This window comes from Trypanosoma brucei, chromosome 4 (assembly GCF_000210295.1).
Source record: "Trypanosoma brucei gambiense DAL972 chromosome 4, complete sequence".
NCBI classification, from domain to species: domain Eukaryota; phylum Euglenozoa; class Kinetoplastea; order Trypanosomatida; family Trypanosomatidae; genus Trypanosoma; species Trypanosoma brucei.
In genome coordinates, this window is record NC_026737.1 from 88,145 (window position 1) to 112,608 (window position 24,464).

The 24,464-nt window shown below is 48.6% G+C and overlaps 11 protein-coding genes across 11 annotated transcripts; 1 reads left to right on the plus strand and 10 right to left on the minus strand.

The window, feature by feature from the left end:
* Positions 1-178: 178 nt before the first annotated feature.
* TbgDal_IV330 (hypothetical protein, conserved) lies at positions 179-1,459 on the minus strand (the record flags this gene model as incomplete). The annotated part of the gene is made up of 1 exon (XM_011774316.1): positions 179-1,459. The coding sequence occupies one exon, from the start codon at positions 1,457-1,459 to the stop codon at positions 179-181; it is 1,281 nt and encodes a 426-aa protein (XP_011772618.1).
* Positions 1,460-2,116: 657 nt separating this feature from the next.
* Positions 2,117-4,573, minus strand: TbgDal_IV340 (hypothetical protein, conserved; the record flags this gene model as incomplete). The annotated part of the gene is made up of 1 exon (XM_011774317.1): positions 2,117-4,573. One exon carries the CDS (start codon positions 4,571-4,573, stop codon positions 2,117-2,119), a length of 2,457 nt encoding a protein of 818 aa, XP_011772619.1.
* A 501-nt stretch (positions 4,574-5,074) lies between these two features.
* Positions 5,075-6,028, minus strand: TbgDal_IV350 (hypothetical protein, conserved; the record flags this gene model as incomplete). The annotated part of the gene is made up of 1 exon (XM_011774318.1): positions 5,075-6,028. The coding sequence occupies one exon, from the start codon at positions 6,026-6,028 to the stop codon at positions 5,075-5,077; it is 954 nt and encodes a 317-aa protein (XP_011772620.1).
* A 984-nt stretch (positions 6,029-7,012) lies between these two features.
* TbgDal_IV360 (T. brucei spp.-specific protein) lies at positions 7,013-8,428 on the minus strand (the record flags this gene model as incomplete). The annotated part of the gene is made up of 1 exon (XM_011774319.1): positions 7,013-8,428. One exon carries the CDS (start codon positions 8,426-8,428, stop codon positions 7,013-7,015), a length of 1,416 nt encoding a protein of 471 aa, XP_011772621.1.
* Positions 8,429-8,879: 451 nt separating this feature from the next.
* Positions 8,880-16,391, minus strand: TbgDal_IV370 (hypothetical protein, conserved; the record flags this gene model as incomplete). The annotated part of the gene is made up of 1 exon (XM_011774320.1): positions 8,880-16,391. One exon carries the CDS (start codon positions 16,389-16,391, stop codon positions 8,880-8,882), a length of 7,512 nt encoding a protein of 2,503 aa, XP_011772622.1.
* A 427-nt stretch (positions 16,392-16,818) lies between these two features.
* TbgDal_IV380 (hypothetical protein, conserved) lies at positions 16,819-17,721 on the minus strand (the record flags this gene model as incomplete). The annotated part of the gene is made up of 1 exon (XM_011774321.1): positions 16,819-17,721. The coding sequence occupies one exon, from the start codon at positions 17,719-17,721 to the stop codon at positions 16,819-16,821; it is 903 nt and encodes a 300-aa protein (XP_011772623.1).
* Positions 17,722-18,061: 340 nt separating this feature from the next.
* Positions 18,062-19,450, minus strand: TbgDal_IV390 (hypothetical protein, conserved; the record flags this gene model as incomplete). The annotated part of the gene is made up of 1 exon (XM_011774322.1): positions 18,062-19,450. The coding sequence occupies one exon, from the start codon at positions 19,448-19,450 to the stop codon at positions 18,062-18,064; it is 1,389 nt and encodes a 462-aa protein (XP_011772624.1).
* Positions 19,451-19,968: 518 nt separating this feature from the next.
* Positions 19,969-20,706, minus strand: TbgDal_IV400 (chaperone protein DNAj, putative; the record flags this gene model as incomplete). The annotated part of the gene is made up of 1 exon (XM_011774323.1): positions 19,969-20,706. One exon carries the CDS (start codon positions 20,704-20,706, stop codon positions 19,969-19,971), a length of 738 nt encoding a protein of 245 aa, XP_011772625.1.
* Positions 20,707-20,998: 292 nt separating this feature from the next.
* TbgDal_IV410 (hypothetical protein, conserved) lies at positions 20,999-23,062 on the minus strand (the record flags this gene model as incomplete). The annotated part of the gene is made up of 1 exon (XM_011774324.1): positions 20,999-23,062. One exon carries the CDS (start codon positions 23,060-23,062, stop codon positions 20,999-21,001), a length of 2,064 nt encoding a protein of 687 aa, XP_011772626.1.
* Positions 23,063-23,237: 175 nt separating this feature from the next.
* On the plus strand, positions 23,238-23,549 carry TbgDal_IV420 (hypothetical protein, unlikely; the record flags this gene model as incomplete). Its single annotated transcript, XM_011774325.1, has 1 exon — positions 23,238-23,549. One exon carries the CDS (start codon positions 23,238-23,240, stop codon positions 23,547-23,549), a length of 312 nt encoding a protein of 103 aa, XP_011772627.1.
* A 221-nt stretch (positions 23,550-23,770) lies between these two features.
* Positions 23,771-24,184, minus strand: TbgDal_IV430 (T. brucei spp.-specific protein; the record flags this gene model as incomplete). The annotated part of the gene is made up of 1 exon (XM_011774326.1): positions 23,771-24,184. The coding sequence occupies one exon, from the start codon at positions 24,182-24,184 to the stop codon at positions 23,771-23,773; it is 414 nt and encodes a 137-aa protein (XP_011772628.1).
* Between the last annotated feature and the right edge of the window lie 280 nt (positions 24,185-24,464).

Consider the following 24,464-nt stretch of genomic DNA (forward strand, 5'->3'; position numbering starts at 1 on the left):
CAACCAGGGCACGTAGACGAAACGAATAGAATGCAAAATAAGTTAGAAGACATTCCAACTACGGATTTTCTTTCTTTAAAAGGAGCGAGGAAAATCCGTCACTATATATCTAGTCAACATTATAATTTCCCAATCTATGGTTTTCACGAACAATGAATTAAAGAAATTGAAACTGGGGCTAATGCGTCATGCGACGTGACACATCAAAGGGATACGGCTGTGGGCACAATTCGCGAGGAGCTGGGACGGCAGCAGAGCTCTCTACAGCGGCTCCATGACTTGGGAGTGGAAACGCAAGCCGATCTAGCAGCTGCGCAAACAGAGGCGATGGTTCACCACGGGTCAGCTCCCCTGTAAAGTTTGACACTGATTCAAAACTGGTGTTGCAAGTGGGAGTTTCTGAGGAAACAACTGCATCTGTTAAGGGTGAAAGCGCACCAGTCCTGTCGAGAGACAATTCCTTAGTTGTTTTCTCCAATTTAGAATGGCACATATCACCTGAAACTGGGGTGCTAACCACCGCACCCTTTGAACAGCACGATGCTTCCACTGGCCGAGAGGCAATCCCATACCGAATTGTACCTGCGGAAGACGACCGTAATCCAGAACGGTAAACTTTTCCCCGGGGCGGAAACTCCACATTCGACGCATCAACAGCCTTTGCATGGTTGAGAGTTACTTCACTAACCGTCCTGCGGTGTTGCGACCGCGGTGGATTCTTAAATGCATTTGCTCCTGTTCTTTCAGTCCCTGACGTATCTTTGTTCTGCTGGGAATGTGAAACCTCGGTTGTTTTTTGCCCCTCCGCCTGCACATTTGTAGAGTGTTTGGATTTGGTCCTTGCCCCGACGCGTCTCAACAGCTTACGGCGAAGTGGTGACGATGAAAACATAGATGATTTTTTGTATGCAGTGGTGCACACCGCTAGTTCATCTTTGTACACATGGAACGCACTACCTTGCTGCTTGCTAGGGACTGACAAGGAGGTCGCCGCTCGCACCGTTTCCTTATGCTGCGGATGCGGTTCCTTTTTCACAATGCTACCTTCCACCTTCGTTCCACAGTAACGCTTCATTTGCTTGTTCCCCACAGAAACTGGGGCCATAAACCAAGGTAGGTTTTCCTTTCCCCCCTGTGGTGGCCCCTGTGCTTCACACAATTCAAGAGAGTACCTCTGGAGCTCCGACATTTCAGACTTTTCTAGCTGTTTATGGGAGTTTCTACAACGTACACTACATTCTCTTTCCCCCAGCTTAGATTGTGTTGACGGGCCGGAGAATGTTGACTTTTGTGATGGTGCTCGCATAAGACCCGCCCTTGTGGTTGCCGCTCGCAGGCGCTGCCGGCACTCTTCACGCATCTTCTGCCGCCACGCTATCAAGTCTTGTTGAACCATCGATTCCTCACCACAACATTCCGCCGCTTTGGTCTTTTGCGAGGGCACCACACCATTTACCATCCTCCACCGGCCAACGACGCCGTTGTTTACACGGTTACGGGTGGAAAATGCAGTCGTAGGTAGCACTAATGAACAACGGGCCAAGTGAAATAAGGGTATGAAGAAAATAAAAAGATGGTCGAGTCAGCTGCAAGTTTGGAGGAAAATTGCGTGGAGTGATGGAACAAAACTGCCTAACCTAACAATGCCGGGTTAAAACTTATAAGTCAGCGACGATATACTGTTGTTTTTTTTTTCCTTCTTGGGTCCTCATTTTTGTGTTTTTTTTACTAAAAAAGAAAAAATGACGATCCACCGTTAGTTGCGCCCGCTGCCTTCACGGTAATGTCCTCTTTAACCTTTCCTTAAGTTAACGCTGCACATACACACACGCACAGAAACAGACTCTTCCTTTCTTTTCCACCCAAATGGAGGGCTCCGCTTTCACCCTTCCATCGAACCCGCACGGTACACACTCCAGAAAACCTTCGAACTGCCCGCATGCGGCACTGCTGACTAACAGAGACAGTCCACACCTCAACCACTACTTTCTCTCGCTTTCCTTCACCCAGAAATGACTGGTCAGGAATTTTCAGCAAAAACAGAAAAACGTACACATACACACATCGCAACCAAGGCGACGACATGTTAATCCCGAGAAGTCAATATCTCTCGGGATTATCGCCACAGTTGTCTCACACCTTTACGCATGGCAAAGTAGCGTGCCACAAGGGAAAGGACACCAAAGCTGCATGTAAGAGCTATCAGCAGAGTCTTGTTGAAATCACTGTTAAGGAGGTCAAACTCCTTTCCAGAAGAGGTGCGCACGTAAAAGAGGTCCATACCTGAAACGAGTACATGGCAGGAGCTTTCAAGATTTGTTGGTCGCGTTGCAATTAGAGTGGGACGTGCCGCTCGATACCTGTGGGTAACTATAGCAGTGCTCGGAATGATCACATGTGTTAACTGCCCGGCGCCGTCACCTAAGGAAACCTGCCCACCAGCAAGTAGACGGTTAAGCCCCACGGAGGCAACCCTCCCGGACGTAAACACAAACAGAAGACTTTTTCGTGCGATGGCGCCGAAGGACGTCGTGACGCTCATTTTGGCAACCCCACCGCCGTGCATACCGAGCACAGATCCTACCACAACAGGTGGCCATGTAGCACGGGAACTGAATACGCGCTTGTGCCGGGAGAAAAACGATGAGATCACCTGAGGTGGTGTGGCACCCGTATCCTTGAAAAGTACTGGGCCAACCTCGGTTTCAAACATCTCCCACACGCCAAGGGAATGGCGCATCTTTTCCACATCCATAAAGTGGTAAAGCACAGCGTGCTCCACAATGAGGATATGCACCGGTCCTTCTACATTTCGATGACGCATGGACGCAAGAACGCTTCCTGTGACAACATCGACAGCTGTTACAACAAGAGTTGGCATCTCGTCGTCAACGGGCTCGTAGTACGCCACTGCGAGGACGTTGCGCGTTGGAAACTTGCGACGTACCTCCTCCATACCACTGCTTTTATTCGGAAACACACGAATATTATTCACCAATGAAGTGCGGAGTGCATCCTCACCCGTAGCAACGGCAATAATGGGAAATGGTAGTTGCACGGTCCAGAGTGGCGTCACAGACGGAGATGATGAGGCTAGATAACCCTTGATGGTTCCCGTTGTCATATTCAAACTGAATACGTGCAACTTGGAATGGGGAATTTTTCCGTTCACCGCAAGCGAACGCTTGACGTCAAATGTAGGTGCAACAATCAGTGAGTCTTCGTGCTTTGTTGCCTCCACCACAGCACCGGTGACGACATTTAAAATTACCCGAATCTTAACCACACCAAAAGAAGCGAATAAAGTAGCAGTATCCGCTCCGGATACCTCTAATTTTTCGAACGCTATATTCTCCACGGAAGCGGCGGTTGTCATCTCCAGCACAGTTTTAGATACATCGACAAGCACCTTCATGTTACTTCCCATTTCTGCCAGAGGAATCATATATACTACGCCACGTGTAGAAATTCCCAAGGCTTCTTTTGACAAACCAAACCGATCTTCCTTCGATGAACTGTCAAGTACAACTACCGCCGCGAGTCTTGAAAGGCCTTCCCACCGTTCCCACTTCACCCCTCCGTTCTCTCGCACCACAACAAGATGGTCATTGGGTGCGCGAACGAGAGCCCATGCGCCGTCTCCATCGCCCTGCACAGCAAGAAGTATAGCGGGAGCACCTTTTGTCCCGCCCTTTAAAGGAACGTGAATACTCTTAGCAGGGAACTTAACCATGAAACCGTTGGGATCCGCCTGGCCGATTACGTATCCCTGAAACACGCCAGCCGGGTTTGTCATAACCGACGCAGCACAACCACTACAGTCAATTACTTCCTGTTCCACAGCGCCGTTTGTATCGCGTTGAGGGCCATGTCTTACAAGTGTTACCTTGTGTGAAGAATATGCAACTGCCTCAGCTGAAGAGGTAACGTCAATACCACCCACAGCATCAACGCCTGTAATTTCGACCGCACCCTTAAGGGAGTAGCGATCGGCAGATAACCGTCGCACCACCCAAAGGTGAGTGTCGCTAAGGCGTAGACCCTTCACGTCCTCCCCAATAGGAAATTGACCGACAGTCTTAACTTCTTCGTCATCAGAATTCATATCTAACTCGAAGATATGTGCGTTTTTACCGTCGAAGGCGGCAAATCTCGCCTTACTATTTGTGATGCTTTTACACGACTCCACGTCTGCGCCGGCTGGCAAGAGCAATTTGAAAGTGGTTTCTACTGCTCCAGTCCCTGCGTTAAGAACGTGCACTGCTCCTGACCGGGAGGAGACAAAGACAGAGCCACCAGTTACTCCAATGCACACACGTGGTTCGCTAAAAACTTTCCTCCACAGTAACTCTCCGCTGTCAAGGGAAAGTGCGGCAACCGCCCCCTGAGCAGACCTTATGTACACGTTGTTAAGTTTCAGCTTAGGATGCAGTGCGGCGCCCTCCACCTGGCCGACAAAGCGCAAAATCCAGTCACGTAACCCCTGCTCATCTTCATGTATGGCTTGGATTGGAACAATGAGTCCACAAATGAGGCACAACTTGAGCAACAGAAAGTATAAAGTGGGCCGCATCGCGTTTTGGGTCCCCTCTTCTCTCTCCTATTCTCTCGTATCCCCTTTGTTTTTGTTGTAAGTCTTTTTTTTTTCACCCTCACTCTCTTCTTTTTTGGTTACCCCAATTTTTCTTTTTTTCTTTTACGTGTCGCTCCCCTTCTACACCTCCGTTCCAATAACCTTTCGGTATCAGCTGTGACAATTACGTTCCTTGATGATGCTACAGTGAAACAATACCAAAAAGAAAAAAATATTCACAACAAAATAACAATAGGGAAAGAGTGCATTAATTTAAAAAGTGGACAAACAATCCTTACACGTCCCTTACGGCAATCCCTTAGAACACGCAACTGATAAAGAAAAGGAAAAGTGTGACAAACGATGTAAACAGCCTGAGACAGTAAGTCCAACGAATGGCTCCAATTCTTTTTCCTCCCTTCAATAGTAATAACAAACGGCCCCTTTTTTTCATTTTTTAGGTGCCCCCGCTGCTCCGTTACGCTACATTTAAAAACAAAACTATTCCTCCCCACCTGTTGTCTCACCTAACAATTCCATCGCCTCGAGTAGAGTACGAGTGACAGCAGGTCCCTGAGTGCTAAGACCACTGATCCCGCCGCTGCGGTCACCCTCGAATAGTACAAATTTGGCTTTGGGAAAATGCTTCATAAAATCGCTCTTCGCCTCTCCTGAGAACTCCTCCGAGCCGCACTGAATGACTGTCACGGGTTTTGTGAAAATATTTTCCGGTCCCACATCGCTAAACCCACATAATGGCCCACGAAACTGAAACAACGTCTCGTTGAACTTAAATCCCACAGTTCCCTCCCGCTGCTCCACAGTCGAAAGAATAAGTGCCCTCTCCGCCTCATTAGGCACTCTTTTGTGCAAATGATGTTCGAGATCTGCGACGGAACTTATTTCTTTCGGGATATCTGAAATAAAAGAGGGAAGGGAGTAACGTGCCGGCTCACATGCCAGCAGATCTGATGGCCCATTTACAATAAGCACAAGGGAATCGATACCTGATTCAGGAGAGTGCAGTGCAGCCTGGCATGCGACAAGCGCACCAAACCCAATTCCAACCAACTTGGCATCCGCACGCAAGACTTGCTGTTGCAGAAGCATAATATCAGCTACACACGCCATTGTGAAGGCACGCCCTTCTTCGGGGCAGGGAAGTGATTTGGAATGGTTATGTCCCCGAAAGTCCACAGCAAATAACTCCAGTGGTACAAGTGGTGTAAGACCCGAACACGGTAATCTCCCGAGACTCTCATGCAAAAGCATTTGCCAGTAAGCAGAACTGCCGAACAGATCATGCAGAAGAATTGCTTTACTGGGCTTCCGGGAGTCGAGGTGCCACTTGAAGGTTGAAAGCCCATAATTCACCGGAAAGGGTCTTTCTTTAATTGGCAATGGTGCAGAAGCAGCAACGTGGCCCCTCGAAAGCATGCGATTGATTACATTCATGTTGTACGACTCGCAGCTGCTAAATCTTGGACCAAACAAGATTAATTGTTGGAATGGTGCTTCCCAATTATTCTGTTTTCTTTTCTCGAAAATCCAGCCGATGACACAACAACTCTACTTGCAACCCTCTCGGTACACAGAACCAAACTCGTCCCCCTTTCCTTGTACCCCTTGTTGATCTCAACAATTGTTGCAAATTATAAAAGTGAAATAAAAAGTAAAAAAAACATAACGCCTCAAAAAGATTAACGGAAATTTGTTTCGCATTCAAACGTAAAACGCAAACGCAGAAGTTAAAAATGTGGAGGAAGAAAGAGGAGGAAAAAAAAAAACGAGCAAACTTAAAACGCAACAGTGAAGTGGGTGCTACTAGTAGTTAACCCGTGATTCTGCCCGCACACGCGAATGGGCATACCTATCCCCACATCCTAACCAGCACTGAGTGCTTAAACTGTGGGTAAATTCAAAAAAGAAAGAAAGAAGCATAACCAAAAAAAAGTGAAAGGAGTCTCTTTTATACCAACGACCCGCAACACGCCAACAGGTATTGGTTATTCTCATGGAACTTTCTCCCACACTCTTGCATGCACGTCACATCCTCCTTTTGAATATCCTCTAACCCCCTGTCACCTCCAACCACAAAATAACATCCGAAATCTAATGTGAATGAGCCGGAACCTTCGCTCCAGAAAAGGGGGCTGAACGGATTTTCCTTCCAGAGACAACTAAAAGCCTCAACAATGCAACGCGCTTGCGAGAAGCATGAGGAAGGAGGAGAGTTTTTTTTCCCCTGTGAAAAGCGCCCCGTGTCGACGAAACACTGCAACGCTAAAAATAAAAAAAAAACGCCCTCGTATAAATAAATACAAAATACAATACACACGCAAGCTTTCGCATCGCGGGCCCAGGAAACGTTTTCGGAAAGTTTATTGCGCAACTATATGCAGCATTCCACCACCCGCCTTCTTTTTTCTTTTATAATTCTCACTGAGAACCCTCCTCCTGCGGAAAAGTTGGAACCGTCAGTGCCGAACTGATCTGCAAAATGCGCGCACTCCAACCTTCATCGATGAAAAGAAATGTACCTATCCTTCCAAGCTTATGGGCAACAGCAGCCAACACTTGCGCTTGGTGTGGAATGCAGAACTTTTCGTATTGCTCAGTAAACCGTGTGTATCCATCCGCGACACGTTGTTTTAATGATTCCCGATGCGCCTCCCCTTCGGTATCGTCCCTCCCGGGGGCAGGTTGGGCTAAAGCGTTTGATTCCATCTTTTTGAGCTGCGTAGCAGCATTGATGCAGGAAATTGAAAGATGGGAAGCAAACCAAAGCAAATCGCCAACCTCCCTCAAGCCTTCAGCCTCTTCCTTTTTGCTCAGATACATGAGATGGGAATCAATTTGTTCTGTTATTGCATGAAGGGCTAACATTACCGGGTCGCTCACACCCGATGACGGATATCTGAGGTCGGCTACAGGGACACGGGACATCCCTCCCTCACGATCGTTCCACTCAATTACCGCCGTGTTCCGATCTATGCTCTTCACCACACCCTCACGCCCACCATTTGCCTCATACCGAACGAAACATCCCTCGTGACATGCAGCGGCGGGAAGGGGAGCTCCAGCCGTCCGCTTGCATATATTCCGAGTACTTCTCCGTTTGGATGGTTCACCTACAAACCGCCTTGTCATTTTTTCCACGACGGCGCCGCACATCTGTAGAAGCCGCACCATTTCGCCATGTTGCACGAGGATGGAGCTAAGACGGGAAGAGACGGGACCTTCTTGTTCCCGCACCATCGCGAAACTGCTTAGTTTTCCAAGGAGGCCCAAACACTTCATTTTCACAATAGAAAGTAGAGAATTTTTCCTGGCTGCCTCCCACGAATCGCGGAACTTTCTCCATCCGTCTTCGTCAAGCGTCGTGAAAGCCTTCATTAACTCACATTCATGAATCGCACCGATATGGGATATGGCATTAAGAGTCAGTTGAAGTCGCCTTAGCCGTTGTCTTACCAGTGAGTTCTTCTTCGCGTCAAGTCCACTCACACCGTCAAAATGCGCTGTAAGTTTGTCGATCGTCCCATTGACTTCCTTCTCTGGAATGGGTGGAAAGATTATACCTGGAAACTCTGTCAGCATCTGGGTAGCAAACCACTCAAAATCGGAATAACGATGCCATGTGCAATAGTCGATGTAGCCATCGCCTTTAATAAAGTTGCTCTGCGTACTGTTTGGGAAAATGAGAGGCGGATTCTGGTAACTTTCCAGAAAGCTGCGCGTCATCATTTTATACGTCCAGTGAGAAAAGAAGAGGACCTTATCATTCTCAGCGAACACGCGCTCCGCATTTGCAACATAGAACTCCAGCGGTGGCTGAGCGGGGTTTTCGGACATTGCTCTTTGTTCAAGTTGTGAATGAGAGTGCGGCAAGGGGAGAACAAGAAAAAAAAAATGGGTTGGCGTGAGGAAAAAACAAAAACGAGTACAAGCCCTACGTTCGGTGCCGTTTCGTCTCCACTCCGTTCTCCCTTTCTATGAGTCCATCCACCTTTATCACGGGAGTCACGGCCTCATATACAATTGGACCATACCTGACACCTCGGGACTGCAGAACCACGGACACTTGTCGACAGTTTACATAAACACAACTGAGAGCAACATTGCCACAGCAGGTGGAGTACGAATTCGGTAAGTCCCCTGGACTCTCAACATAACAAGTACAGAGGTATCTCCCTCCTCCCCCCCCCCAAAAAAAAAAAAAATAATGATAATAATAATACAACTTCCCCACAACACAGCGACAATAATAAAAGTAAAGCATATAAAATTAGAAGACTTTGAAATGTTACTTTGCCTTCACATTATGATGGATCACACCATATGAAATATGCAATTGGGTACTGGGGCCCGCCGCGTCTCCGTTCGAGCCCTTGACAGCCTCCGCAAGTGCCTTTCCGCCGCCTCCACCAACAAAAGACAAACACCTCTTGCTAAACACATTACATTCACTCGCTGTAAGGGTAAAGATATTGCTCAATACGTGATGTACTCCACGCGCGAGGAGGAGGATCGAAACAACGTAATTCTTCTCGTAAAAAAAGTCCATGTAAGCCCTGCACGTGTCACACCCTTGCTCACGACAGTATGACGCGTCATTGGTGGCCATGGCTATGAGTACTGTTTGAAGATGATCTAGAGAGAGCTCGGCAATGACGGAGGGCTTGATAATGTCAGAGAAGGACCCACATGCACTCACCAAAACATTGGCATAAGCCTTGTTAGCAAAAATACGATGCACATAGGCTAGAGATGGCCTGCTTGAAGAGCCCTGCCCATCCTTGACGAAGGTAACGATTTCAGCGTTAGACGTTTTCGTTCGTCCTCCACCAAAGATATACTGCAGCGCTTCCTCGTTCTCGCCAAACGGATCAATAATATAGGCCACTCCGTTTGATTGAGGCTTCCCTGTACGCAACGCCGTCTTCTGCCGTAAGTTTAAAACTGATAACTCTCTGTGAACGGCCATAAAAGACGAAAGCTCAGGAAGCTGCTCGAAGGGAAGTGGCTGAAGGATGGGATCCAGGCAGAGATATAGGCTGCATGATGCCGCTCGTTGAGATGAGAATAAATCACTGAAGTCCCCAAGCAAAGGAAATACCACTGTCCTCACCTTCTCGAGGTACGAGTGAAAAACCGACCCCCACTTCGCATCAGGAGACCGCTCACCGGCAGAAGGTCCGGCGGCTACTTCTACTTTCTTGAGACGCTTAAGTTCCTCAATCTGAGATGTACACTCACGGAGAGCCCCCATGTCCAACTCCGCCCGTCGGGAACACACCTCACCGTCCTGTCTTCGAAAAGCCACTAGGAAGTACGATGTGGTTCCCTCGCGCACAGCACTGAGGGTGCATATGTCCGACAGCAGAGGGTCAGCCTTATTAGGCTCCGCCGGCCATGCTCCCACAAGGTCAAAACGCCTCCACATGCTAGAAATCTCCATGAGATTGTTCCGCATGGAATCAAAAGCTTTGGTGTTGACCAGGTGGGGCGCATCCATCTTTGTCTTGTTTACCAAACGAATAAGTTCAGCCTCAGGTGTGGTGTGAGTCAAAGAAGTGACAAGATCGCTCACAAAACCGTACATAGCCGCCGTTTCCGCGTACTCGATGGCCGTTCCAGCAGCGTTAAAGTTACCAGACAACATAAAATTGTGAGCCAAATAAATGTAACATTTCGCCATTTGTTTGTACTCAAACATGTGTCTCGCTTGCCGAACAGCTGCGAGCAGAAGCATCTGCAAGTTACTATTAATTTCTATCCATGTGTTCGCAGCAAGGCGATTTGGATCTTCAACATGAATACTAGCGAGTTTCGCACCGCGGCGTTCCGCTACCGACATCCTCCGAGGAACTGATGGGTGTGGTACAGAAATCGTGATTTTTGACCACTGTGCCGTTAGAAATGCGTTCTCGCGTTCATTTACGTCCCCACTGAAAGTAGTGTTTACTGAAGCCTCTGGACATTCCATCGCTCTGGTAGCCGCCGTAAGCCTCCGGCGAAACTCACTTAGTGCAGCGATGATGCTGGCTTCCATTTGAACAGAAGATACGGTGCCAACACCACCCATCGCACGATAGAGCAAGGCTTCAATGTGTGGCGTAGAAGTGTTGACCATATAGTTAAGTGGAATACCGAAGTGACTTAGGGAACTCGCAACCTCATTATCATGACCACAAATCCCCTCCTGTGAGGGTAAAGCCGCATTAGCGCTATCGTTAAGCATCCTACTCTGCTCGTAGAGAGCGGGGTCACGCATGTAACTGGCAACATAGCCCTCCAACTCCACCGGTCCCCCAGTGGGAATGCCCAGGTCCGCGACCGACAGCGCGCTGAAACGTTGTGATATAAAGTTCTTCAGCAACTTCCGTTCCAAGCAGTTGCGTGCACACATTACTAAAACCTCATCGTACGCCGCTGCCGCGGAAGGACACGTGGTAACGTCACCCCCCAGAGCTAAGACTGGAACGACAGCGTTGACCTCGCTCTGTAACATGTCTGCCACTTTAAGGATCTCAGAGTACTCATTGAACAATCGCTCGGGTAACGCTTTGTCCACATCCCCCTTCCCAGTTGCCAGCACGTCATCCACGCACGGCCGCAAAATCTGACGCACCCGAAGCGACACCAGTCGACTCTTCCAATCCGCGTATTGGTCCAGCTGCGAGCAAACTTCATCAAGCAATCCCTTCACATCACCCTCTCGGGGCCCTCCAGGAAATAGTGTGTCAAAGGGCCGACGAAGAAATGCAACAAACCGAGGGGCGCACCTCTGTAGAAGAACCTTATGGCACATTTCGGTTGTGTCCTTCTCGATGTCACCTTCACCAACTTCTTCAAGGCGCCACAGCAACCGCGTCAAAAGCTGGCGTACGAAAGCTACGGCCTCGGCGACCTTATCACAAGACAGGAAACCGTCGATATGCACCAATTGCAGTTCCGTCCACGCAGCAACCGTGAGTGAAGTGGGAAGCCCCGTTCCTTCCCCATCACCCATATCTTCAGTTTTTGTGTCTTCTTCAGTACTGTCCTCCGCACTCGCTTCCTCACTTGTAGGGGGGTCCCATCGACCCCGAAGAATACTAGCACGAGCCTCCAGCAGATGACACCGTGCCAACGCACCTCTATCTCCCGTCCGAGAAGCACACTGTTTTACCTTTGCCTTCCACAGTAAAGCTTCTTGCACGCGACCAAGGGTAAAAAGGTCTTCGGCTTCACTCAGAATAAACCGATGTGTACTCCCAACAAAGTTGCTGAAATCTAATGGTCCAGAGGACGGCCACGGTACTGACAGTGCGGGAGTCTCCGTGGATAAAAGCACCTCATTAACGCTCGACCAGCATTCCGCATCCGGCGGTTCTACGTTATACGCATCACACACCTCAGCCCATCCACATCGTGCAGCTGATATGAATCCCTTTAGACGAACAGCTCGCACGGCAGCCCTCCCGCGAGGATCAGACTCATCATATCGCCAGTATATGCAGAACTCGACCCAGCTCAAAATGAGAAACACATACAGCTCCATCCCATCTTCAAGGAGGTAATCACAAACATCTAACAACATCCCCCACAGTCTATGCGTGTTCAAGGCGAGACCGTCTTTGCACAGATCACGTATGATAATCGCATGTTGAGGATTGGCATGAAACCCCCGCCATTCGTACAATGTCTCCGGAAGGTGCAACGGGTCCACTTTTACGCCTCTGATATCCTCTCCTCTGTGAATCTGCAGGAGAACTGCAACAACTTTCCAGCACGATAAGACATAATAGAGAAGGGTCGATGCACAACACCGCTTGTAGACAAACGGCCTACTAGCGCATGGCGTGATCGGAGCCACTACAAACAAGAAGTAGAGAAGGCGCAGAGCCGTCAAAGTCTCCAGCAGGGACGGTAAGTCTTTCTGCTTATCGACCGGAACAACGTTTGTGCAGGTGAGACTCTGAGCAATGGCAAATGTCCGCCCCACCATCGTGCCTGTGAGAGCGTGACGGAGGGCAGGTGAAACATCTGTATTGCGCCGACCAGCACTTTTATTTAACCACGCACTGAGTAGCATACTATCCACGCGTTCCAGGTCGCTTAGCCCATTCATAAGCAGTGATATAAGTTCGCTTTTCGTAACGGCATTGCGTCCTGCAAGCCATTCCGCCATGCTGAGAACCAAATCGGCTCTTTGAACGGGTTTACCTTCCAATATCTTCAATGCCTGATTCCATGCTCTCATGCCCTCGGAGATATCATGCGCGTTCTTCGCAACGGCAACGCACACCGCTGCCTCCACCTCTGCGTCCACAGTTCTAGCTTTCTCATGCAACTCTGATGTCGAAAGCCTCAACTTCGTACGGAGTTGCGCCTCGTATGCACACAAGGATCCATGATATCTTGACGGAAGCACGCGCAGAAGCTCATGCATTTGTTTTATCCCCTCATCATAATTTTCGTCCTCCAGCAGGCTTGTAAAAAGATAGCCGCCTAGTGTGCTGGTCAGTGTGCATAAGTCATCGAATTCAGCGTCACACCTGCCATTGGTCCGCGACCGTAAAAATTTATTAACTATCCTCAAGATAGGTGGAGAAAGGAGAATTCGAAGCCCCGACTGCAGCACTCGATAAGAAGCCCGAGAAATGGACGTGGCAACGCGGCACAAGGCGCGATAAGCCTTTGTTATTTGGGTAATTTGCGCTTCTGGTATGGAGCGGGATGCCGCCACCGCGCTGTTTGTTATGGCCACAAGAACCCTTTTCTCAAACTCAAGACGATGCGTCCTGTCGGCTCCAACCCCGAGATGCAAGAAAAGCGTGGCCTCATGAAGTAAAATGTCTGCGTACCAATACCAATCCATGTCACTTGGCTTCGGTTGCATCCCACCATTCGAATTGGCCACGACGGAGCCCTTTAAGTTACCTAAATACATGACTGATGGGGACGGTTGCTGAGTCGAAACAACGGTGCTTGCTAAAGATTTATCCCTACCTGAATTCACAGTTATAAGAGATTTGGTGCCCCACCCAAGTTTGCCTTCATGGTACAACCGATCGGCGGTACGGCAGATTTCCAGCGTTACTCTTTCATTTTGGGGTATTTGCACGCTGTGAGATGCCAATCGAGCACACAACTCTACTGATGGGTCGGCTCTAAGCATATCTAAGCATTCCGTGTTAACCAAATGCCGTCTCTCGTCGAGTTCAATAGGTCCATTCAAGCGACCCAACAAAAAGAGCAACTGCTCTTGCGGGTGAGTAGAGGTTTCGTGGGTTCTATCAAGAAGTCGATTGATGCACGGAAGAATAAGAGAGAAATTCTTCCTCCGGGATGGTAGTGACCATTTGCTCATTATTTGGTGGCAGGCCTCCGCCGCCTGCTTGAGTACACTATTATGTGCCTCACATATGGGATACAAATAAGTTTTGCGCATTGTTTCGGCCAAAGACTCACAGTGAAGCTCACCATTAACTTCTCCCTTCGCACTGATGTACGTCTGTACAAGCGACATAACGTATCCAAAGCCGATACTGTCAAATAGTTTGTATTCACCCATGGGATCAGCGTTTACTTGACCCAATGCAAGAGAAAGGTCACGTAGGGTTGCTGCAGCAGGAAGAAACAAGCCCTTTTTGAACATTTCAGTGTTTTGATTGATCAACGCAGTGCATGCGTTAAGGACAATCCACCCCCCACCGTATCCTGCTGCGCTCAGCCTAGCACCAAGTTGTGCTGCTTTGGATATGTGAGACATACCATCTTCATGGGTGGCATCACCTAAGGCACGGGGAGATGTTTGCCCTCGCTTTTCCAGCAACTCCGACATAACCAAATGAGCTTCAGCCTTCATGGCAAGCAAGTCTCTAGCGAAGCCATTATCTGGAACAGCAATCCGAGCGAGACCCTCCGCAGCTTTAATAATAATCTCATCAACCGCAGGATCATTAGTCGTCGAAGCCTCCTTGAGTAACAGGTAGTAAACATTAGGAGTACTAAAATCTTCGAATGTAAACGGTACCCGTTCATCAACGGTTTCGCGTACAACGTCTTGTTTTCGACTTTTTCCGCCTTTATTTTTCTCCCCGTTTACCGATACGTTCTTCGTCCTCGTCTCGGCTACGGATTCCGTGCGAGTAATCGGAGGAAGTCTATCAGCCGCCGCCTGCAAAAGAGGGACACGATTAGCCGATGCTAGCCGAGCTTGCTCGATAAGATGAACGATATGATCCCCATCCGAAATAAAGGAAGTGCCCTCATGTGCCTTCCGCACCACAGCACGGCGCCTTAACCACATAAGGGCAAACTCCATGGGATAGGCGGAGGTATTGTCCGCACTTCCCGACAACTGCTCTACTGCCAAAGCCTTGTCAATCTGTTCAATGGTAGCATTCATATTTTCCTCTTCAAACTCCGCCAATGCTGATTCATATGCCGCACGAACAAAAAGTCGGTTTAGCCTGCTGTTGCACAACCTTAGCAGCATCACTATTCTACTCAATGTGAGACGCAACCTCCCACGAGTTTGGGGTTGCAAGAGCGGAAGACACAAATTCCACAGCACCACACAACCAACCTCAATTGCGTACATGCTTTCCGATACATCTACAGACGTACGAGCGGCATCTATCACGTCCTCGACGTGGCCGATGCATGCAAACAGCTTTTCCGCCATATTCTTTGTAAGATAACCAGCGTCTAACGCCTTGCTTGCGGCCAGCGAGCCACAGTCACGAGCCCTCATGATGGCTTTGGCGTATTCAGTGAACAATCGGGCGCGGGCATTATCGCCATTCAGAAGTTTTGGTAAAATTGTATTACACGTGTCATCCGCACCGCACATGGCTAACGCAAGGGCAACCTCACTGAGTACATCTGAGATAATCGCAGGATCGCGGAACGCCGCCTCTGCTTCAGCGGCCTTACGGCCCTTTTGTTTCACTTCCTTCTTCTCGGGGTCGCCGAGGAGTTTTTCAGTTGCCTGAATGAGCTCCTGCTTAGCGCTTGAGTCATCTGTCGCACCACAGAAAAATGAATACACAGCAGCAAGTGCCTGAAACACAGGTCTGGTATTATCTTGCTTCGTCCGGTTTGATGATGTACTGGCTGTGAAGGCAACCTGAATGCGGTAAAATTGTAATTGAAGTCGCTCAGAACCCGTCTTTGCAACAAGTTCTGCACCGGACACAATCTGATTGAGCGCATCCTGAACCCTTCCGGTAGCCCGCAAGCAGACGGCATAACGCACAATCCACTGCAGCTGAGTATGAATTCCTCCAAGTGAAAGCTTTTCATGCAAAGTTACAACCAACACCAGAATATCCAACATGCTGTTGCTTATTATTCGACCGCAAACATCTTGAATAGACAGCCAGAGGTAGTCGATACCTGCGATAAGGGTCTCCGGTTCCTTCGGCCACTCCTCTAGTACAATCTTTATACCTGAAACAATCTTCGTCGCGCAACGAATGTGCGCTGCCAGTTTAGCCCTACCACGCAGCGAGTGAGGCACACCACTCAAAGCTACGAGAGCATCACAATAAAGAGCCCGTGCCTCCAGTGCCTTCGTTTGAGCCCGCCTCCCTGTGTACTTCTTCAAACAAGCCTCTGCTAGTGCCCACTCCTTCTTCTCAATGGCAGCCTCCGTGCAGAGAATGTACAACTCACTCGATACATTCCGCTCCAGTGACGGGTCCCCTTCAGAAGACTCTTCAAACTCTTGCAACATTTTGTACGCTGCGTGCACGGCTTCAGCCGTGTAACTGCTGCGACTGGCACGCAGTTGTTGTTTCACCGCATTGGATACATATGCCATGGTCGCAGTTTGGGTGTTCTCCCCTCTATATGCAGCTAATTATTCAAATACTTGCGCAGGTAGACATGTACATGAAAATACAAACATTAGCGTTTGGGTAGAAGTGAAAAAAAGAAAAATAAAGAACGTTGGAAGCTAACGAACACACTTGCGCGTGAAGGCAAAATGAATCAGTGTATGGATTTATTCATACCTATATATATATACATACATCAGTACCGAGGAAACACAATGACGCTGTCCAAGCCGCTGGATCATGCAGCGGCCGCGTGCAGCAGAGAAATCAAGACAACCCTCAAAGACACGACGTGGAACCGTACTCAACTATACGAAACGAAACGGGGTTAAGGAGGTAACCGCTCAAACCACAACAACAGGGCGCTCTCCCACTAACCGCAACCGTTCAAGTCCAAACGTCCAGACTCTACTATTCCTTTAACATGTTCTCCACACACGCAAATCGTGCCGCGCAGAGGGATGCAGCACAATAACGGAGCAACATATCCCCCGCCACCGTCGGCAGCACCGTTCGCCTAAATGCCCCAAACGCTTCATCTAACACCGCAGCGTCCTTCACGCCCTCACGTTTTAATCCCGCGTATACATCTTCAGCAAGACTCAGTGCCCTATGGTACTCACCGCGTTCAACAAATCGCAAAAACTCTGCCTCCGATTTCAACGCCCGCAGCTGTCGTGACACGAGCATGGTTGGGCTCAGTGATGTGCGGAACTTAAAGAAGTCCAAAATGCCGCGAACGGGCTCAGCCGCGGGAGCTTTCCCCGCCTCAACGATAGCGCGTCCGAGATTAAAGGCCGTTACACGCACAACAGCTGGTGAAGGGATGCTGTTTATGTACTTGAGCGGTGCAGCAACAAGGTTTACATCCTCACTTTCTGCATCCTTAAGAACTGCAGATAATTCTTCATTGAAGGGCAAACCAGCTTTCATTTTGTGCTTCAGTGCCTCATAATTGAGACCCACTGAAATGAGTTTTTTGCTTGTATAACCAAACTCCTCAAGCTCACGTTCCACCCGCTGCGAAACCAAATGCACTTGACTTGCTAATGTAGTTCCCACTTCCTGATAGTAGTGTTGCGCCAACGATATATCATTAAAGTCGTCCAAAAGCGGTTTAGCTTGTGCCGCATAACTCTCCTCCTTCGCCCGCATTTCATTATCAATCTTCTGCATTTCTTTCTCCATGAACTCCTTCTCCGCTTCGTGTTGCAGCCGTGCGGCTGATAGTTTAGTCCGAGCAATTTCATTACGTACCATCTCACGGGATAACAATCTCTCAGACGGCGTAAATAAGGAGTAAATGAACTGCATGTTACCCTTTCTTGCTCTTCACCCAAACCGTGCAGAATGCAGGTCCCCCCGCAAAAAAAAAGAAGTTAAAAATACACATTTTTCCTGAAGGAATTCAGGCACCATTAAAAAAGAAAATATTACGGGGCATGATTCGGGCCGCGATCCGTGATCCATTCAAGCACTTCCACATCGGGGAATATTCGTCATGCACTGACACCTGCGAAAGGTTGGCATCCACACAAATATCGGTAACCATCAAAAAATTTGGAAGGAAGGAAACTGGTGACACACCATTAAACCAAGTAGACCACTTCGTAACACGTCGGCAACCTAACCAACAGCAAGGGATCAAACGGAATCAAAACCTTCTCTTGACCCACCCAGGATTTTTCTTGTAAATCTCACTAAGGTTCGACTTGTCAAAGCGTAGAAGTGTGGTAAGCACGGGAAAAAGGTTCTTGGCCACGTTGGTGTCTCCGCTGGAACAGAGGAGCTGCACAACCGTGAACCTCAAATAAGTTGCTAGCTGCCCATCAAATACCAAACTGTTCTCTTGGTCTTTCGTTGTATTCGACTGGTGCCGTGTGGCGACAAGGCGTCTCCGTGTTGCACACAGTTCATCTGACAACCGACTCACATCCCCTTCAAGTTCTGCAATACGAGAAAGTGCCTCAGGAAGCGTTGAGGGTTTATTTTGCCCATTAAAGTCCTTAACACTGCAACTCCCCAAGACCGGGCCACCTACACCTGAGTGGGTTCTCTTGACAGCAGCTAGTTCTTGCGTTAACTTTTGATTTTCTTCCTGAGCTCCCCTCAATTCTTCCTGAAGGGACTTTAAATGATCCAACAGCTCCCCGTACGCTGCGTCATCTCGCTGCTCCGACTGTCCCCTAGCCTGTGCGCCTTCCCCTAAATGCTTATTCCCGGTCTCCGCTGTTTCTAATGCCCTTTCCTCCAACTCGGCACGCAGTTCCGCCATATCTTGCTCATACCGCGACATCAATCTCTCCATTTCGTCACGGTGTTGGTCAAAAATGATAGATTCCCGAACGGTAAACTCGTGCCGCATATTTTCCCTTTCCTCTTCCAACCGCTCTTCAAACGCATTAATCTGCTCCGCGTTTGGTCGGCTTGCCATTGCCGCTTGAGAGGCTTCAAATGATGCCTTGGCCTCCTCCAAAGTTTCCAATCGGTTCTGTAAGGTTTCTAGGGCTTGATCACGCCGCTCAATGGCAGATTTGCGTTCCACTAATTCCGCCTGCGCGCCAGTAAGTGTCTCACGGAGACCGGCCAGCTCCTGCTCGAGGGCTTCAGTAGTCTTCTTTTGCATTCGCAACGTTTGGGCAGTCCTTCGCTTGTGTTTTTCTAACTCACGCCATGTTCCCACAGCAATGTCAAGCGCAGCATCAGACTTGTCCAAAAGTATTTCGACTAATGCATCCGATGAAGCGGTCACCCATGCCCCGACATGACTAAAATAGTGAGACTCCGCAAAACTGCTGCATTCAGGCACAGCACCCGAAGTGGATGCAGCCGCTGTGGCAACACTCTTTGCGTTTTGCAACTGCTGACTGAGTTGATCGTTGGCTGCTCGGGATTCTTCCAGTTCAGTGGTAAGTTCTATAATTCTGTTACGCAGCTCCGTGACGCCTACTTGAGTCTTCTCCTTCCAGACCTGCATCCGGTGTTTGGCTTTCTCAAGCTCTTCGCGCAGTTGCTGCACTTCACTATTTACAACAGCGTCCATCGGTACCTCAGCCGTTGTTTCCTACAGCAACTTATCTGTACATCAAGAGAGAAAAAGAATTTAAACGAGTAACAGAAAAGACTTGATGCTGCGGTGGGAAGAGATTGGTGGGAACCACACACACACACACACACACACACACACACACACACACACCATAGGTTGGTGGACCAATCAATTTAGAAAGAGAGCAACCTAGTTTTCCCGAACGAACTAAATGTAGGAAGAAAAAAATAACTTCTTTTGATGCCAAAGGAAGACGAGGAAAACATATATAAGGAAACACGAAAACACCGCCATACGGGGTAACATTTACATCACAAAGCTGTTAGACAATAACAGAACACGCAGCGTAGAATAACCCTTTCATCCTACAACCCACGAACTATAACAGAAGAGCGAAAGCATACACGGGCACACATGTTCATATACGCATATGCATATTTGCACCTATATTGGCACAGCAGTGCAACTTCACGCCTCATTAATAACACGAACTAGTTAAACATGAATCCTTCCTATTGTCCATCAGCATCTTCGAGCACCGCTCCTATCGGTTGCCGCGCAACAGTATAATTAGCAAACGGCCCACCCGACTGCCACGGCATATGAACTAAAGGTGAAAGTGCTCGCTTCTCCTCCAGCATCTCCCTCGAAATGCTCTGTTGCAGATGTCCAATTTCATCCATTACATCACGTGTCATGCGGTCGGTTCGCCACGGATGCCATCCGCGTACATCTTTATGCCCTCCCTCATCATGCAACATGCTCTCGGTGTAGCTCCATCTGCTACGCAATATTTGTAACTGTGTGTGGAAGGCGCGATACGCGTAGAAGGACACTACAAATATGACAAGTGCCAGGAAAAACGCAAAGTCCTGCAAACTAAAGGAGCGGTACTCTGGGTTACCAGCTGTCTCCCTGTGTATGGTATTTGTCATGTTATCGTAATTCATGCGGCGGAAATTGACGTCGGTACCGCCAGCACGGTTGCTTTCACCCTTGTCATGGCGATGGGCAAGCAGTAATTTGTGTGCCTCACGGAGAAGTTGAAACTGCTCACTTGTACCACCATGGTCTGGGTGAAACCGCATCACTAGTTTGTTGAAGCGTTTCTTGATTTCAGTCACCTCCAACCGATCGCTCATCTCAAAACCAAATATAGAACATGCCTGCTGATACGTCATGTAACCCTTGTCACCCGCAATGGTACCCTCAAACTTTTCGTAGACGAGCCGTACAGCACTGCGGCGCATTGGTAGGGAGAAAGAACACTAAGAAGGCGAAGAACAAGAGCAGTGACGGAGAAGGAGAGTAAAAAACGGAACACAAAAGTGTATACAGAGAGAATCGTAATAGATGCAGAAACTCATTCACATATATATATGTATATATATACATATATATGAATTCCTCTGAAACATAGTGGCTCAACAAAAGCACATATATGTATTATTGAAATTCGTTTTAGACTGATTTCATGCTTCTAACCACCAAGTTCCAACATGTACATGATAGGGAATCTTTGGCGCGGGCCCCGGTATCCCTTTAACCCCAAGTAAGTGGGCGAATAAGTCTGAGGAGCTGATACACACATCGTCGTAAGAGGAAATTAGTTCGATGGAGGGCCATGAGTCGAACCTCTTCTCCTTTCTCCTTCAGCAGAAGTGTGTAGAGGTTGAGATGTGTCTCGTGGTCCTCTAGTATTCGTAGGTCCGGCACATCGTCACGCTCCCTAAAGGCCGAAAAGGCGCAACAATGTGTCTGATACCTTATACTGTGCCACTCACCATCCGCCTCTGCTGTTAGGTCGGGGGAGTCTTCGGTGCCTAAATACACCTGCTTCGACATACGGAAGAGTGCTAGGTCTGCGTCTTCTCCGCACTTATTGTGCCGCGAACTAGCTATGATGTAAAAGAGACAGAACTGTGCAATATCTGCATAAACTTTCTCCTCCAGCTCCGAGGACTTGGGCACAATGTCCTCAATAAACTCGGCATCTTCGTCGCGCAACATGAAGTTAAAGCCTGCTTGGGAGAGTAATCTCACCAGCGTAGCGGGCTCCAACCAATCCGCTCGCAAAGCCGCCAGCTCCGGGTCTCCAGGGGAAATAAGTTTGCACTTGGCATCACAGATAAGTATACGGAACTCGCGGTCACTTCCTTCGCCCCGGTGACGGCCTTCTAACACCATCATCACCTGATCGAAGCTCACCGGCTGCAGCCGCCACTGCTCATACGGCACATCAAGCCCTTTCCCCTGCAAAATGGTGAAGGTGCCAAATTCCCCTGTGGCGAAGCTACACATTCGCTCCGGTCCCGTTGAATCTGGAGAACTTGATGTGTGGCTGCACGGCTCCCATTCTTTTGTCTTCTCTACCCATTTGCCAATTAGAAGCGTGGGCTGGCGCATGACAATCGTGGAGGGAACCTCAAATGACACCCGCAGAGCGGGATTTTCATCAGTGGCCTCTAGAACAGGTGGAGGGTACGGAACAACATGTAACTTATGTGCTTCCTCCGTCTCAGAGCGATAAAGCCAGTCACCGCTTTGCTTTGGTCGCTCCGTAAAGCTCAATAGATCTATTTTTATCACACAAGGCAGTGCGTAGTATTCACGCCCGCCGGAGCCCCGACATCCATACGGGTCAAAACGGAGCTGGATGACGCGCAATGCAACGTTTTCCTTGCTCAACCCAAGCGCCTTAGGAAGCTTCGGTAGCGCACTGGATTTAGGATCCAGTCGCATGGAAACGACGGGAAATACAAGTGAAGCAAAGCTGCGAGTTGTTTCCTTCACCTTCACCCAAAGTCCAAATTTAGCGACAGGGTTCGCTGATGGCACGGCCACCGTGAGAAACTCACTGTCAGGTCCATCTAAAATCACATCGTAGTTTAGCAAAGTATGAATTGTGACAAAGTCAAACGCAAACATCACCTGCTCATACACGTTCCCAATATTCTCACCGAAAAACTTCAGATCCTCTGTCTTTCCAAGTGTAAGGCAACGATCCGCTTCCAGACGGATTGTCTCCACCAGATCGTACGCCATGACACACCGATTAAGCTCCTCATTCAACATCTTCCGACGTGCTGCTGGAGGAATTCCAAGTTCCCCTTGGTGAAATCGGTGAACACGCAGACTGCTATTGGAATTGTCGCGTTTGATATTGACTTCTACAGGCGGGGAATAATGACTGTAATGCTCCTCACTGTCCCTCCAGACGCTCAGAAATGTGTTGATTGCACTCTGAGACCTTATCGGTGGAAGGCGTGACGCCTCGGGAATGAGGCTCCACAGACGGTGTTTCTCGCATTCCTTGTAAGCGAGCTGCTCCTGCTCCACAAGTTCGTCTTCAAAGGCGGTGTAGACGTCTTGATCCAACCGAAGGCGTTCCTTTTCAGCGGCCTTGTCGAGTGAAAACTTCTGAAGAGCCACCCGATCGGTCTGCTCCATCTTCAGTCGCTCACGCTCATGCAGTTTGTACAACTTATCAGCCGTCTCCACCGCCTTATTAATGGCGATTTGCGCCGGCTTAAGCTTTTTCGGCTTGTCATCCTTCCTGTCGTCCTTACCACCCCTGCCTATCACTTTCACAGTTTTAGGTGGCATTGTTCCCTCCCACAGCTTCCGTTAGAGCTCGTGAAAGTCGGGTCTACAAAGACATCGAAGAAGAAAGTAAAAAGATGATGAAAATACAGAGGAAGGGGAAACAGTGAGCAGCTAATAATGCTCCTCAGGTCACTGAGTCACCGCGGCAGAGCACCAAGAATAGACAAATAGTTGGATGTCAGGTGAGGTTGAAGAAGTAGGGGGAGGGAAGCAACGAAAATTGAAAATATCCTTGAAGGTTTGCCTCAAATATCGCTTAGTCAATTATTATCCTCATATTATGGTGACCAATATTACCCTCATCAATAACCAACCCAAAGTAGCCCCTCAAGGAGCTACCTTGGCACTTTCATCAGATAGAGGAGAAATCAGCACGCAACCTCTACACACTTTATATGCAACTCCAACTGCTGGTCACCTCCCTCCACGTTGCATTTCCAGTTTCTGCTCTCGCACAGACCACACGAATCAACGCGCAGCAATTTAGTTTCCCACACGCAAGTCTCCGCATACGCCCTTCCATTGAAGCACAACACAATCTCACAATGAGTGGGGAAGGGGAAAGATAAGAGAACACGTCTCTGTGAATTGTGGCGACATACATATGCGTGATCATCTACTACTCGTGATTCAAACGAACAGCGGTTGTCGTTCTTGTTGTTATTGTTTTTCCTAGCGACTAGCCCGCGCGTCTAAGGTACCAGTACCTCAACTCCCACTCCATAAAATGAGCGAAATGCTCGCTGACAACCTTCTCCAGACCTCGAATGTATGGAAAAGCAAGGTCACAGTGCAACGCGTGCACACATGAAAATAAAATATTTTGGTCAGTCTTAACGCTATTGTCTCCGAACCCAACTCTCTCAACGCAAAATTTGCGTACCGTGTAGGAAAGAGGGGAACTTGGTTTTTTCTTCCTTTATTACCATTATCGACCCCCTTAATAACCGCGGCAGGGCTCGCTGAGTGCCGAATTTGGGAGGAAATGAAAAATATAGGAACCCGGCGGTACCAACCACGACACGACCAGAATTTTTGTAAAAAAGAGGAAATAAAAGAAGGAACCGCTAGTTTCCCTCCTTTTCTCATACCCCCTCTTGAAACCGAAGCCGTTGCCGCCATTCCCGCTACCGCACCGGCGTTCGTTTCAACAACTCATCACTGAACACTATTCGAAATATTTATGTATGCTTCCGAGATATACATACACACACACGCATTTACATTTTTTGTGTACCCTTAACGCTAGTGATCGCGCGCTAGGTGGTGAACAAAAGGGTAGTAGGCGAATTAAATATACAACATCCACAGCAGCCATACAAATGAGGAGTCGAAACTCACATTTTCTTCCCCCATCTAGAGGGGAGCAGCCGCAGCGTAACGAAAAGAATCGCGCGCCCTG